This window comes from Somniosus microcephalus, chromosome 5 (assembly GCF_052327205.1).
Source record: "Somniosus microcephalus isolate GS21.2 chromosome 5, FLI_Smic_1.0, whole genome shotgun sequence".
Lineage (NCBI taxonomy): Eukaryota > Metazoa > Chordata > Chondrichthyes > Squaliformes > Somniosidae > Somniosus > Somniosus microcephalus.
This window is the reverse complement of record NC_140991.1, coordinates 131,059,730-131,075,996: the sequence shown is the minus strand read 5'-3', so window position 1 is coordinate 131,075,996 and position 16,267 is coordinate 131,059,730. Positions and strand designations below refer to the sequence as shown.

The 16,267-nt window shown below is 45.7% G+C and overlaps 1 protein-coding gene across 2 annotated transcripts in view; it reads left to right on the top strand.

Annotated features, from left to right (window-relative positions):
- Positions 1 to 16,267, top strand: part of mtrr (5-methyltetrahydrofolate-homocysteine methyltransferase reductase) — a 173,934-nt gene that overhangs the window by 141,555 nt on the left and 16,112 nt on the right. For both annotated transcript variants that reach the window (XM_085988248.1, XM_085988246.1), the window contains exons 13-14: positions 3,785 to 3,877; positions 5,698 to 5,880. In XM_085988248.1, coding sequence (XP_085844374.1) covers positions 3,785 to 3,877; positions 5,698 to 5,880 — 276 coding nt within the window. The remainder of the gene's footprint in view (positions 1 to 3,784; positions 3,878 to 5,697; positions 5,881 to 16,267) is intronic.

Sequence of the window (16,267 nt, the reverse complement as noted above, 5' to 3'; positions counted from 1 at the left end):
AAAATCCCCCATAATTATAGATGTTCCCTTATTACAAGCCTCAACTATTTCCTGATTGATACTCCGTCCAACAGAGTTGCAACTGTTCGGAGGCCTATAGACTACGCCCATTAGTGTGTTTTTCCCCTTATTATTCCTTATCTCCACCCAAACTGTTTCATTATCCAGATCTTTTGACCCAATATCATTTCTCTGTATTACAGTGATTCCTTCCTTTATTAACATAGCCACCCCACCTCCCCTTCCTTCCTGCCTGTCCTTCCTGATCGTTAAATAACCTGGTATGTTTAATTCCCAGGCATTGTCACCCTGCAGCCATGTTTCTGTAATGGCCACAAGATCATACCCATATGTAGTTATTTGTGCCATTAACTCGTCTATTTTGTTACAAATGCTACGTGCATTCAGATAGAGAACTTTCAAATATGTTTTGTGACACTTAGTTCCTGCTTTTGCCCTTTTTATTACTTTACCTTTTACTCCATACCTTCTGCCCCTTCCTGACACGCTCTGGTTTTTAATTTCCCCACTGCTACCTAAGTCTATGACCTTCTCTGTTGTCATTTTTATTATTTGCTCTCTCGGAACCTCCCCCCCACTAGTTAGTTTAAAGCCCTCTCTACAGCCCTAGTTATATGATTCACCAGGACTCTAGTCCCAGCACTGGCCAAGTGAAGCCCGTCCCAACGGAACAGCTCCCTCCTGCCCCAGTACTGGTGCCAGTGTCCCAGGAAGCAAAACCCATTTCTCCCACACCAGTCTTTGAGCCACGCATTTAACTCTCTAATTTTATTTGTCCCAGCCAAATTCGCTCGTGGCTCAGGTAATAATCCAGAGATTATTACCCTTGAGGTTCTGTTTTTTAATTTGACCCCTAGCTGCTCATACTCCTTTAACAGAACCGGCTTCCTAGTCCTATCTACGTTGTTTGTACCAACATGGACCACGACAACTGGATCCACCCCCTCCCACTGCAAGTTTCTTTCCAGCCCAGAGGAGATGTCCTTAACCCTGGCACCGGGTAGGCAACACAGCCTTCGGGACTCTCGCTCTCGGCTGCAGAGAAGTCTATCTATCCCCCTAATAATACTATCCCCTACCACTACAACATTTCTATTTACTCCCCCCTCTTGAATGGCCCCCTGTTCCACGGTGCTGTGGCCAGGTTGCTCATCCTCCCTGCAGTCCCTGCTCCTGTCCCCACAAGGAGTAAGAACCTCGAACCTGTTGGACAAGAGCAAGGGCTGCGGCTCCTCCAACACTACCTCCTGGATCCCCGTACCTGCCTCACTCGTAGTCACACCGTCCTGTCCCTGACCATGGGCTACATCTGAATTAATTAACTTCATAGGTGTGACCACCTCCTGAAACACAGAGTCCAGGTACTTCTCCCCCTCCCTGATGTGTCGCAGTGTCTGAAGCTCAGACTCCAGCTCATCAACACGGAGCTGGAGTTCCTGTAGCAGCAGACACTTGTCACAGATGTAATCACCGTGAGCCTCAATGGGGTCCACCGGCTCCCACATCTCGCAACAGTAACACATCACCTGCTCCATTCTATGTAATTAATAAATTTTTTTATTGATAGTTATGGACACCCTCTGCCCGATTATAGATGCTAGTATCCCCTTTAATTCATTGGATTTAAATTAAATCAATCCCTCTAATTACACCAGTTAAATGGTTTACCAACAGTCACTCTGCACCAGAAAGGCCTTATTAACTGCAACCCACAGAGTTAAACTTTGAAAAGAACACCTAACACCCCACTTACCCTAACTCACACTTACCCAAACTCACAGCACTCTCTGCTGACTCGCACTCAGTGCTTGCTCGCACTAGCACTGGTCTTTTTATACTGTTTGTTTGTTTACAGCCAAATGAGTCACCCCTGCTGGTTGGTTAGAGAACTGGTTTCCATTGCCTGCTGTGCCAATTTACTCCTACCTTGTTACCTTGTTTTACTCTTCTTAAACCAACAGAATCCCAAATATTTAACTTTTCCCCTTTACTTAAACTGCTTAAGTAATCTTATCAAGAATGATTTAAAGAGAAATAACAATTAAAGAACTCTCACACTTACCCAAACTCACAGCACTCTCTGCTGGCTCACACTCAAATAGTACAAAATCTTCAAATAATTTTTTTTTTAAATCACATTTTTTAAATGAACTATAAATTACATGAAATAACTATTTTAAACAATTTAAATTTTTGAAAAAAATAATTTTATTTTCTATCGGGGCTAAAAATAAACTTACCTTGCTTTAAAGTATTTAAAAATAATAAACCTGTGGAAAAAATGTTTTCATTTTAATTAATTCACCACTTACCTTGTAAAAAGCAGGCCTTACGGCTGCTTTTTACATGTCTAACTTCTGGAGACTTACCCTCTCGGGAAAACCTGTAAAAAAAAACTAAGTTCGATGCGCACAAGCAGCCTCTCCCACGCACGCGTTCGACCTCTGAACCCCTTCGTTCAAGGGAACGGAAGTGCCGGTTTCCCGCGCATGCGCAGTGCATGCAGGAACCGGCACTTCCATTGGGCTTACGGGTGAGTACCCCATGCGTACTCACCCGTGGAGACCCGAATTTCTGGGCCGTTATATAAAAGCAAGTTGTTAATGTTGTTGCTCTTTTCTCGCTCTGTAGCTGTTCTTCCTAAGAAGTCTTGCACATCTCTGTCCCCATTCATCCCAGCATTTTAAGCAATAACATTTCCCTCTCTGTAGCTGCTCACATGTTTTAAATGCCTACAGGCAGAAATTGGACAGGCAAGAAAATTAGTACTGTTGTATCGAAGAATTAGGCAGACAAGTTTTCATTTAAATAAAACATGAGTACCTGATTGTTATCGACTCATCTGTTAATATTAAGGTTTTACAAAAATCACGGTTTTATTACATGCTGGTGGAGCTTTGAGAGGATGTGGAGCTTTTTGAGGATGTGGGTGGTGGGACTGTGGGAGTTATTGTGGTTAAGGACACAGGCTATGGCAATTGGAATCATTTGAAGGTTGTGGAAGGTTGCATATGGAAGTAATCTCTTAAATCTGAATTTTTGGATGTTGAGGTATAAATTTAGTTCAGTATATTTGGTTATTTATTATAGAATGAAGTTAAAAGTAATGTACTGACAGTTCTCCTGATGGATCAGTGAGTTTACTGAGTGTAGCTGAGTCATACAGACCAGATCACCCCTTGACTTAGCAATATTTGTCCTACATTTGGTCTTCGCATGTGTGGTTAGGGAGGGGCGAAGCGACCAGGTTTCCTACTCCTGTTAACTACACAGCTACTCCCTCAGCGTGTGAGTATATTGCTGTCAACTGAGGACAGCATTGGGTTCAACTGTGATGCTGTCCACAGACAAGCAGCCTGCTGACACTCAGACACACCTGAATAATGGTCATTTGGGTGAGGCACTGCAAGACAGTCGTAGAACATCTTTATGTGGGGAGAAGAAAATATTTGTGAGAAAAGAATGTCTGTTTATTTCTTGCAACATTTTCAAGAATCTACAACAGCAACTTGTATTTATATAGCGCCTTTAAAGTAGTAAAACGTCCCACGGCGCTTCACAGGAGCGTTATAAAACAAAATTTGACACCGAGCCATAGAAGGAGATATTTGGGCAGATGAGAGGTAGGTTTTAAGGAGTGTTTTATAGGAGGAAAGAGAGAGATAGAGAGGCGGAGAGGTTTAGGGAAGGAATTCCAGAGCTTAGGGCCCAGACAACAGAAGGTTTTTAAACTATTTTCAGTTCTGCTGGCTTTCCATTTCAGACAAAAACAAAGAGAAGAGAATCCTGACTCTGTTTTTGGGGAAACTTGGCTTTTCTACGGCTGCCGACATCGTGATCGAGACTATCTCTTTCGGTAATTGCAGTTTTATGATTCTTTCTTTATTTACGCAGTTTCTTAATCCTCTGTAACTGAGGATCCATTTACACAGTAACTTAGGGCATTGTGCAGATTCAATAAATTCTTCTTTCCCCACATCTATCTACAAACCTCAATTTGAACCCTTCAAATAACGATTTATTCACTTGTACTTTGAAAATACTCCTTTTTCATCTATTACTGGAAATAAAATGCTAAGTATTATTCAGTCCAGTTAGAAAACTTTGTAGTGCTCAGACTGTATTTTTTACTTACAGTATTTTTTTCAGCATCAAATGGAAAAGCACAATGTAAAAGCTTTCTGATTTTAGGGTTAAATTTGATCAAGCCTGATAATTATCCCACAAAAGATTAATTCCAAAATTGGGGGTCAAACCTGCTGAAACAGAAATGTTCACATTGAAGCACGGCAATTCTGGTGTGATGCACCTAGCCACTTTGCCCATTTGGCACAGGGAGCACTTCACCTTGTCTCTGTGCCAATGGGCAGCATAGACATAGAGCACACCTTCACCCACCTGCGGCAGACTGCTGAACGAAGTTTCACTGGGTGGAGGTGCTGAGGATTTAGCTAATGATGCATGTCAACTTCCTTCTACTGTATACTTTGTGACGAGAATTGTAAGTCTTTATTATTTACTTAAGGTTTTTTACCTTTCAAAATTGATTTACTGATTAAGCCTCAAGTTTTCTGACTATAAACATTTCATTCCATTTTTGTCCCGAAAAAATATATATCAGTGGCTATTGATTTCACCTAATTTGGTTTGACTCAAATTAGGGAAAAAAAATAAAACAGGAAAATTAGCAATTTGTTACTTTCAGTAAATATTGGTGAGGTAGTTCTAATAGCCTCAAGAATCCAAAAATGCAGCCCTGGTGTGGTGCAGAGCCACGCGCATCACTGCTCCTGAGGCGCTGGCATGCTTGCTCCTGAAATGAGCTGACCTTACCCCTTAAAGTAAGGCCAGCAGAGCACTGCCTTTTTTTGCAGTTGATGAGGCATAAAGACTCCATTGAAGAATAGGCAGTTGGAGGCCTACAGGAAGATGGGTCACAAATTCCAGCCCTTCCCCATAACACACCTCCACTGAGGTGACAATTCCAAACGGGTGCTTAGTGTCTGGGGCAGCTCTCCGTTGCATTATTGAGGCCCCCAAATTGAATTAACTTCTGGGGACTTAATAAAGCTTGAGCACAGTTTATGCACAGGCTCACAGCATGCTATATGCTGCCTAGCTGCACTGAGTATTGAGTAGGTTTGGGGTCTCCATATCTGGTAATATGGGGAACTGGTGCCCAATCCGCATCAGCCTAGTCGCAGTGAACATTGTCTTAACAATTGTTCAATTAAACATTAGTGAACTATTTGTACTTCCATATATACTCACTATAGTTCTTGAAGTTTTTTTTTGGAAAAGAAAGAATCTTTTTCCTTAGCTCAAATAGTTGTAGTTCACACACATGGTAGTTTTTATGATAGGACAGAAGTCTTAAAATTCATCTAAAATGTAAAACAAAACTGCTAATGTTGGAAATTTGAAACTAAAGCAGAAATGCTGGAAACAGGTCAGGTCAGGCAGAATCTGTGGAGAGAACAGACAATTTAACATTTCAGGTGTAGACCTTTTGTCAAATCTGGAAGGTACTACAAATGGATAGAATTTAAAAATGAACAGAACAAAGGGAAGGGAAATATAAACTTTAAATACACAAGAGGAACTGGAATGAGATATAAAATACTTAAATGGAAAATGGGAAATGGAAATTTTTTATCTTGTTTCTTTGCTCTACAGAAATGAATTAAAATGTTTTCAAAGTAATGGCACCTTAACCCAACTGAAAGTCTGTTTCTCAAGAGATCTACACAAGGACACAACAGAAGGAAAACCAAAATATGTTCAACATCTACTCCAGCTCTTGGCTCAAGATGTAACAAAAATTTTGCAGAGTGAAAATGGTTATTTGTATGTATGTGGGTGAGTAGAAATGGATAGGTTCAAAGTTATGATCCATGTGGCTGTATAATTGTATGTTACAGAATTGCACAGAATAAAGCATATAATTCAACCATAATTCTCTCATGAGATAAATATATATGACAATAGCATCTGGGCAGTACTGCATTCTCTACTCTATAAAGGCACACAAGGCATTTATCAACTGGTGAATAGGTATACTGTTGAGTACATTCTTCCTGAGGTGTATAATAGTGTTGATGCAGAATATCTGAATTGAATATAATGTGCTTTGCTCTATCTGTGGTAGGAACATTTTGGAATCTTTAATTTAAGCTTAAATTACTAATTTAGATGAAGAGAAAAATAATTAGAATCGGCCAACATGGAGGGATTTCGGGATTCAGGTTCACAAGACAATAAAAACAGCACCTTAAGTGGATAAGCCCATTTTAAAAAAAAAGCTAACGGAACATTGGGTTTTATGGCAAGATGAATAGAATATAACAGTTGAAATGTAATAGTTCATCTATATAAAACCTTAGTAAGACCACAGTTAGAGTACGGTGTGGAGTTTTGGTCTCCACACTGTAGGAAAGATGTTAAGGCAATAGAGAAAATACAGCAGAGACTCACTGGGATGCTGCCTGGTATGAGGGAATCTAAATATGAAGAAAGACTTGACAATTTGGGGCTGTTTTCATTAGAACAGAGGAGATTACGGGATGTTTTGATAGATTGTTAAAAATGATGGAGTGGACAGAGTAGATAGATATAGACTGTTTCTAGATGTTGAGGAGTCTAGAACAAAGAGACATAGATATACTATCAAATGTAAGAGATTTAGGACAAAGCATGAGGAACCTTTATACACAGAATGTTGTGAGGGTATGGAATATATTACGGGAATTAGTGATTGAAGCAGAGACCATGTCAACTTGTAAGCATTGGTTAGATAAATGCCACATCCAGGAATGTTTATTTTAATTTTAAAAATGTATTTCCATGCCATGGCTTCATATCTTTACCATTATCTAAATATTAATAGCAGAGTGTCTGGTTGCTTGGACCATTATTAATTTATGACCAGGACTGTAAGTTCTGCACTGCAATTTTTTTTGTGGAGTCCCTGAAGCTCTCTAAAGTTAGGGGTAGGGTGGTGGGGCTGGAGTCAGATGTATTTCATAGAAGTATACTATGTAGACCATGTGAAATACATTTCAGTCCCCTGACTTTGCTCCGTTCCAGGGACTCCACAAACAAAGTGGACTCCATGCAAAACCTGCTGCCCTGTTTATGATCTGAGAATAGAATGGCAGTTAACATAAAAGGGAACCCAAAAATCTTCTACTGGCATGTAAATAGTAAGAGGCGGGGTGGGGCCTGACGTAAGAAAACTACTAGGCACTTGGTCTGAGTATTAAACAAGGTTTTAATCAACTGTTTTTCAACATGGAGATCTGGTTGTGTCCTTCACTAGTTCCTGTTAAAGAATGTCCTGAGCAAGCTGGGCCCATGCCCAAGTATTTATACTCTCCCTGGACAACGCCACCAGCAGGCCGCCCAGTATTACTTCATAAGTCATTTCCACATGAATGACAAGATTCATGTCAGGGCCTATTGGTGACAAAGAAGGTGATATATGCTTAGAGGCACAGGGCAAGGCTAGAATACTTAATGAGTACTTTGTATCGGTATTTAATAAGGAAGAGGATGCTGACAAAATATCTGTATAAGCGGAAATGGTAGAGTTAATGGATGGGGTGACAATTGAAAGGCAGGATGTACTGGAAAGGCTGGATATGCTTAGAGTGGATGAATCGCCTGGTCCAGATGGCTTGCATCCCAGGTTGCTAAGGGAAGTGGGGGTGGAGATAGCGGAAGGGCTTGCCATAATCTTCCAATCTTCCCTAGATACGGGGGAGGTGCCAGAGGATTGGAAAGTGGCAAATGTGACACCCTTGTTCAAGAAAGGGTGTAAGGACAATCCTAGTAACTACAGACCGGTCAGTTTAACATCAGTGGTGGGTAAGGTTTTAGAAACAATAATCAAGGAAAAAATTAACAGGCGCTTGGAGAGGTTTAAGTTAATTAAGGAGAGCCAGCACGGATTTGTAAAAGGCAGATAGTATTTGACTAATCTAATTGAATTTTTTGATGAAGTAACAGAGAATGTTGATGAAGGGAATGCTGTGGATGTTGTCTACATGGATTTTAAGAAAGTGTTTGACAAAGTACCACATAGAAGGCTGGTTAACAAAATTGAGGCTCATGGAATAGGTGGGTCAGTGTCAGCTTGGATAAGAAATTGGCTTAAGGACCGAAAACAGCGAGTCGTGGTAAATGGTTGTTTTTCAGACTGGAGAATGGTAGACAGTGGTGTTCCCCAAGAGTCAGTGCTAGGACCACTGCTTTTTTTGATATATATATTGGAATACAGAGTAAAATTTCAAAATTTGACGATGATACCAAACTTGGAGGTGTAGCAAACGGTGAGGAGAATACCAATCGACTGCAACAGGACATAGATAGGCTAGCAGAATGGGCAGACAAATGGCAGATGGAATTTAATATGGAGAAGTGTGAGGTGATGCATTTTGGCAGAAGGGATAGGGAGAGGCAATATAAACTTAATGCCACAGTTCTAAAGAGTGTGCAGGTACAAAGGGACCTGAGGGTTCATGTGCATAGATCTTTGAAGATGGAAAGACATATTGAGAGAGTGGTTAGCAATGCATATGGGATCTTGGGCTTCATAAATAGAGGTATTGAGTACAAAAGCAGGGAAGTTATGCTGAACCTTTATAAAACTCTGGTTAGGCCACAACTAGAGTATTGCGTCCAGTTCTGGTCACCACACATTAGGAAGGATGTGAAGGTCCTTGAGAGGGTGCAGAGGAGATTTACCAGAATGGTTCCAGGGATGAGTGATTTTAGCTACAAGACTAGGGTCCTGAATTTAAATAAAGGAAACTGTGATAGTATGAGGCGCGAGTTGGCTAGGATGGATTGGGGATCGTTACTTAAAGGGTTGACGGTGGATAGGCAATGGCAAACATTTAAAGATCACATGGATGAACTACAGTATTTGTTCATCCCTGTTTGGCATGAAAATAAAACAAAAAAGGTGACTCAACCGTGGCTAACAAGGGAAATTAGGGATAGCATAAGATCCAAGGAGAGGACATAAATTGGCTAGAAAAAGCAGCAAACCGGAGGATTGGGAGCAGTTTAGGATTCAGCAAAGGAGGACAAAAGGATTAATTAAGAGGGAGAAAATAGAGTATGAGAGTAAGCTTTCAGGGAACATAAAAACTGACTGTAAAAGCTTCTATAGATATGTGAAGAGAAAAAGATTGGTGAAGTCAAGCGTAGGTCCCTTGTAGTCAGAATCAGGGGAATTTATAATGGGGAACAAAGAAATGGCTGACCAATTAAATACATACTTTGGTTCTGTCTTCACAAAGGAGGACACAAATAACCTCCCAGAGATGTCGGGGAACATAGGGTCTAATGAGAGGGAGGAACTGAATGAAATCAGTATTTGTAGGGAAATGGTGTTAGGGAAATTGCCGGGATTGAAGGCTGATAAATCCCCAGGGCCTGATAATCTACACCCTAGGGTACTTAAGGAAGTGGCCCGAGAAATAGTAGATGCATTGCTGGTCATCTTCCAAAATTCTGTAGACGCTGGAACAGTTCCCATGGATTGGAGGGTAGCTAATGTAACCCCACTATTTAAAAAAGGTGGTAGTGTGGCAAAGCCACCAAGGGACTCCTGTATGACTATATAACTGCCTTTAACAGAGTGCTACAGAATCTATGTTTGTTTACTGTTTGTAAATAACCCGTTCTCGGTAAGTTCCAGAACCAGCGCGATGACGTCATCACGTTGGTCACGTGACGTCCCGAACGGCGGGAAACGTGATGACGTCATGACGTCAGGCTGGGAGCTTCCCAGGTTAGACCTCGTGAAGCCAGCCTTAAGAAAAGACCTGTTGATTGTTTCTCCAGCATTCCATTGTTTGTTCTTTAGTTTACATTAAACTTCATTTAATTATCGGACTGACTCGACCTCAGTGTTTCAGCTAGGGATCTGACGATTCCTACAGTGGTGATCCCGAAGCTTCGCGGACGATTTTCGCGGAGGAAGCGCGACGCAGCACGATGGATGTTAATGCAGTGACCTTGAAGCTCCCTCAATTTTGGGAACAACAGGCGGCCTCCTGGTTCGTCCAAGCGGAGGCTCAGTTCCAACTTCGGAACATCGTGCTGGATCAGACCTGTTATCTTTACGTGGTCTCCGTACTGGATAGCTCGACGGCTTCGAGGATCATCAGCCTGCTGGAAAACCCGCCCGTGGATAACAAGTATGATACGCTTAAGGCGCGACTAACGCAGGTTTTCGGCCTCACGAAAGTGGAGCGCACACGACGTTTACTCACACTGCCCGGGTTAGGCGATGCCAAGCCGTCTGAGTTGATGAGCCAGATGCTCACGCTCCTTGGTTCTGAGCCACAGTGTTTTCTGTTCCGGGAACTGTTCCTGAGCCAGCTCCCCGAGCAGGTGCAAGCAGCCCTCGCCAGATCGAAGGCTACGGACGGTGTAGCGCTCGCGGCCGAGGCCGACACTATTTATGCGGTGATGCAGCAGTATTGCGCCACCTCGAAGCATCCCGGCCCGAAGAACCCCGCCTTGGCGCCGCCACCATCCGGTCTCTGTTACTATCACGCCCGTTTCGGCCCAAAAGCCAGATGCTGCCGTCCTCCCTGTAGTTTTGTGCCTAATGCAATGAGAAAGCAACAGCACCAACTGCGTGAACGGAAGAACGACCCCGAGGTTGGTTTCGCATCTACGATGGCGGTTGGAGATTCCGGGAAGTTACTTTATATCACCGACTCCATTTCGGGCCGGCAGTTTTTGTGTGACACGGGCGCCCAGTGCAGCATCCTCCCCGCTTCGTTCCTCGACGTCAGGGCCGGGAGGCGCGGTTCTCCACTCCAGGCCGTCAACGGCAGTGCTATTCGTACGTTCGGGAAGCAGCGGATCCAGGTGTGTTTCGTCGGGCAACATTTCCTATGGGAGTTTATCACCGCCCAAATCGCACAGGCAGTCCTCGGCGCTGACTTCTTCTGTGCCAATGGCCTATTGGTTGATTTACAAAATCGCTGTCTGATTCACGCCGCCACGTTTGCCTCCATCCCGTGCTTTCGGGGCTTAGGCGCGACTCACACGGTTTCCTGCACCGTGCCGGCGCCCGACGACTTCGCCCGCCTTCTCGGGGAATTTCCGGACCTAACTCGGCCCACCTTCTCGGCAACGAGCACTAAACATGGTGTGGAGCACCACATCGCGATGACCGGCCCTCCGGTCTATGCCCGGGCTCAGCGGCTGGAACCCAGTAAACTCGAGGCCGCGAAGGCAGAGTTCGCCACCATGGAGCAGCTGGGGATTGTTCGCCGGTCGGGTAGTCCCTGGTCTTCGCCACTTCATATCGTCACTAAGCCCGGCGGTGGTTGGTGGCCCTGCGGCGATTATCGGCGCCTCAATGAGGTCACGACGCCCAACCGGTACCCAATACCGTACATCCAAGATTTCTCCGCACATTTGGCGGGCAATTCGTTTTTTTCCAAAATTGACCTCGCCCGGGGGTTACCATCAAGTGCCCGTCCACCCCCAGGACATCCAGAAGACGGCGGTCATTACCCCGTTTGGACTTTTGGAATTCCTCCGAATGCCGTTCGCGCTCAAGAATGCGGCGCAGGCGTTCCAGCGCCTTATAGATTCAGTGCTGCGGGATCTTAAGTTCCTGTTTGTGTATCTCGATGACATCCTGGTCGCCAGTACTTCGGAAGAGGAACATCTCAGCCACCTGCACCTCCTTTTTCGCCGCCTCCATCAGCATGGCCTCATAATTAACCCGGCCAAATGCCAATTCGGGCTGCGACAGATCGACTTTTTGGGCCACCGCATCACTGCGGAAGGAGCAGTGCCACTTCGGTCGAAGGTGGAGGCAATTGAAGCTTTTCCATGCCCGCAATCCGTTAAAGCGCTCCAGGAGTTCTTCGGTATGGTACCATCGGTTTGTTCCCCGGGCCGCGCAGCTTATGCGGCCACTCTACGAGGCACTCGGAGGGAAACCGGGGAAGGGACCTGTGGTCTGGACACCAGAGATGGATTGCGCTTTTGTGGACACGAAAGATGCTCTCGCAAACGCAATGATGTTGGCGCACCCGCTGCCTGGCGCCACCATCGCGCTTACGACTGACGCTTCAGGCTATGCCGTAGGCACCGTGCAGGAGCAATAGGTCGACGGGACGTGGCAACCGCTGGCGTTTTTTAGTCGCCAATTGCGTCGTAACGAACGCAGCTACAGCACGTTCGACAGGGAGTTGTTGGCGTTGTTTCTGGCCATCCGCCATTTTCATTTTCTGTTGGAGGGACGCCAATTCACCACGTTTGTGGATCACAAGCCCCTGACGTTTGCCATGGCCAAGACAGCTGAGCCGTGGTCGGCTCGACAGCAACGACAGCTCACCTTTATTTCTGAGTTCACCACCAACATCCGGCACGTGGCCAGCAAGGACAACGTGGTCGCCGATTGCCTCTCGCGTGCGACGGTCCAGGCTGTCCAGCTGGGACTCGATTATTCACTCATGGCTGCTGACCAAGCGGCTGATCCGGAAACGCAAGCTTTCCGTACCGACTCCTGCCTTCAGCCAGCGGATGTGCTTTTCCACTCAGCCGGCACCTCCTTGCTCTGCGACGTCTCCTTGGGGGACCCCCGCCCGATCGTTCCGCTATCCTGGCGTAGGAACGTTTTCGATGCCATCCACGGGCTTGCGCACCCTGGCGTGAGGGCTTCACAAAAACTACTGGCGTCCAAGTTCGTCTGGAGAGGGATGCACAAGGATGTCCGCGACTGGGCCAACACCTGCGTCGTGTGCCAGCGGGCTAAGGTGCAGTGGCATGTCAAAGCTCCCGTAGCCGTTTTCGAAGTACCGGAGCGGCGTTTCGATCACGTCCATGTCGACCTCGTTGGCCCACTACCGCCGTCACAGGGTTTCACACATCTCTTGACTATTGTCGACCATACCACCAGGTGGCCGGAGGCCATTCCTTTGACGTCCACCACCTCCACGGATGTCGCCCGGGCTTTTCTTTCCTCCTGGGTTGCACGTTTCGGCGTTCCGTCTGATACTTCGTCGGACCGCGGGCCGCAATTCTCGTCTGCACTGTGGAACGTCGTAGCCTTGGGTTTGGGCACCAAGCTCCATCAGACCACGGCTTACCATCTGCAGGCAAATGGACTATGTGAGTGCTTTCATCGGTCCTTGAAGGCGTCGCTGCGGGCCAGCCTCCAGGGGGCCGCATGGATAGACAGGCTGCCTTGGGTGATGCTCGGGTTACGCACAGCGCCCAAAGCGGACCTGCAGGCATCGGCCGCCAAGCTGGTTTATGGACAGCCACTCCGGGTGCCAGGCGAGTTTCTTCCGTCACCAACGCGACCTTGGTCGGCAGCCGAACAACTGGAGGCCCACCGGGACGCAGCTCAATCTTTTAGGCCAATTCCAACATCACATCACGGTTTGCCCGCGTCACACGTTCCGCCGGAGCTTATGCAGGCTAAATTTGTTTTTATCAGGCACGACGCCCACCGTAGTCCTCTCACACCTCCATATACAGGCCCTTTCCAGGTACTGCATGCGGGTGCCAAGAGTTTTTTAGTGGACGTCGGGGGCAAGCCTGACCACATTTCCGTGGACCCCCTCAAGGCCGCACACCTGGACCTCGAGCGACCGGTGGAGGCAGCACAGCCACTGAGTCGTGGGCGGCCGCCCGCTGCCACCACACCTGACCGGACTGTTCCGCAGGCCAGCTCATCGTCTGCCCAGCCCATTCCTCTCCGGGAATATCAGAGTCGTTCGAACAGGCTTGTCCGACCTCCTCTGCGATTGACTTTTGTGGTTAAAGACACTTCTGGGGGGGTGCATGTGGCAAAGCCACCAAGGGACTCCTGTATGACTATATAACTGCCTTTAACAGAGTGCTACAGCACCTATGTTTGTAAATAACCCGTTCTCGGTAAGTTCCAGAACCAGCGCGATGACATCATCACGTTGGTCACATGATGTCCCGAACGGCGGGAAACGTGATGACGTCATGACGTCAGGCTGGGAGGTTCCCAGGTTAGACCTCGTGAAGCCAGCCTTAAGAAAAGACCTGTTGATTGTTTCTCCTGCATTCCATTGTTTGTTCTTTAGTTTACATTAAACTTCGTTTAATTATCGGACTGACTCGACCTCAGTGTTTCAGCTTGGGATCTGATGATTCCTACAGTAGAGAGAAAACAGGGAATTATATCGGTAGTGGGGAAAATGCTAAGAGGCCATTATAATAGATGCAATAGCAGAGCACTTGGAAAACAGTGACAGGATCGGACAAAGTCAACATGGATTTACAAAAGGTAAATCATGCTTGACTAATCTGGAATTTTTTGAGGATGTAACTGGTGGAATAGATAAGGGAGAACCAGTGGATATGGTGTATTTAGACTTTCAGAAGGCTTTCGATAAGGTCCCGCATAAGAGATTAGTGTGCAAAGTTAAAGCACATGGGATAGGGGGTAAGGTACCTAACTTGGATAGAGAACTGGTTGGCAGACAGGAAACAAAGAGTTGGAATAAACGGGTCTTTTTCCAAGTGGCAGGCAGTGACTAGTGGGGTACCGCTGGGATCAGTGCTAGGACCCCAGTTATTCACAATATATATTAATGATCTAGACGAGGGAACTAGATGTAATATCTCCAAGTTTGCAGATGACACAAAGCTGGGTGGGCGTGTGTGCTGTGAGGAGGATGCAGAGAAACTCCAATATGATTTGGACAGGTTGGCTGATTGGGCAGATGCATGGCAGATGCAGTATAATGTGGATAAATGTGAGGTTATCCACTTTGGTGACAAAAACAGGAAGGCAGATTATTATCTGAACAGCAATAGATTGGGAGAAGGGGAAGTGCAACGAGACCTGGGTGTACTTGTGCACCAGTTGCATGCAGGTGCAGCAGGCGGTTAAGAAGGCAAATGGTATGTTGGCCTTCATAGCGAGAGGATTCGAGTACAGAAGCAAGGATGTCTTGCTGCAGTTGTACAGGGCCTTGGTGAGACCACACCTTGAGTATTGTGTGCAGTTTTGGTCGCCTTAGGAAGGATGTTCTTGCCATGGAGGGAGTGCAGCGAAGATTCACCAGGCTGATACCTGTGATGGCAGGAATGACGTATGAAGAGAGATTGGGTCGATTGGGCTTGTATTCGCTAGAGGTTAGAAGAATGAGAGGGGATCTCATTGAAAGTTATAAAATTCTAACAGGACTAGATGCAGGAAGGATGTTCCCGATGGCGGGGGAGTCCAGAACCAGGGGTCACAGTCTAAGGATAAGCGGTAAGCCATTTAGGACTGCGATGAGGAGGAATTTCCTCACCCAGAGAGTGGTGAACCAGTGGAATTCTCTACCACAGAAGGCAGTTGAGGCCAATTCATTAAATATATTCAAGAAGGAGTTAGATATATTTCTTAAGGCTAAAGGGATCAAGGGATATGGAGAGAAAGCAGGGGCAGGATACTGAATTTGGATGATCAGCCATGATCTCATTAAATGGTGGAACAGGCTAGAGGGGCCGAATGGCCTACTCCTGCTCCTATCTTCTATGTTTCTATGAGAAGGTGGAGTTGTTCTCCTTGGAGCAAAGGAGGTTGAGGGGAGATTTGACAGAGGTGTACAAGATTATGACGGGTTTGGATAAGGTAGACAGAGAAAGGCTGTTCCCATTAGCTGATGGTACAAGGACTAGGGGACACAAATTTAAGGTTTTGGGCAAGAGATACAGGGGGGATGTGAGGAAGAAATTTTTACGCAGCGAGTGGTAATGACCTGGAGCTCACTGCCAATGAGGGTGGTGGAAGCGGAGACACTCAATGATTTCAAAAGGAAATTGGATAGTCATTTGAGGGAAATAAATTTGCAGGGATAGAGCGGGGGAATGTGACTGACTGGATTGCTCCACAGAGAGCTGGCACGGACTCGATGGGCCAAATGGCCTCCTTCTGTGCCCTAATGACTCTATAAAATTGTAACCAAATGTCCTTTTAGCAGATTTTGCTAAGTTTAGTGTGGGAAATATTTTGTATCACATATTTTAAAGTTCCTATTTTGGGGTGGGGGGGATGGTGGGGAGGCCTAAAATTAGAAAAATTGGAATTAAAAATAAACACTTTGCAAAGGGTTGGGCAGGATTCTGTTGAATATCATCACCTACTATGTAATACTGTTTCCAGAACCTTTAATTTGAGAGATTGTCGCCAAACCACTGAGTTCAAGCAGATGGTGGTATAAAAGCCAAGCTTTAA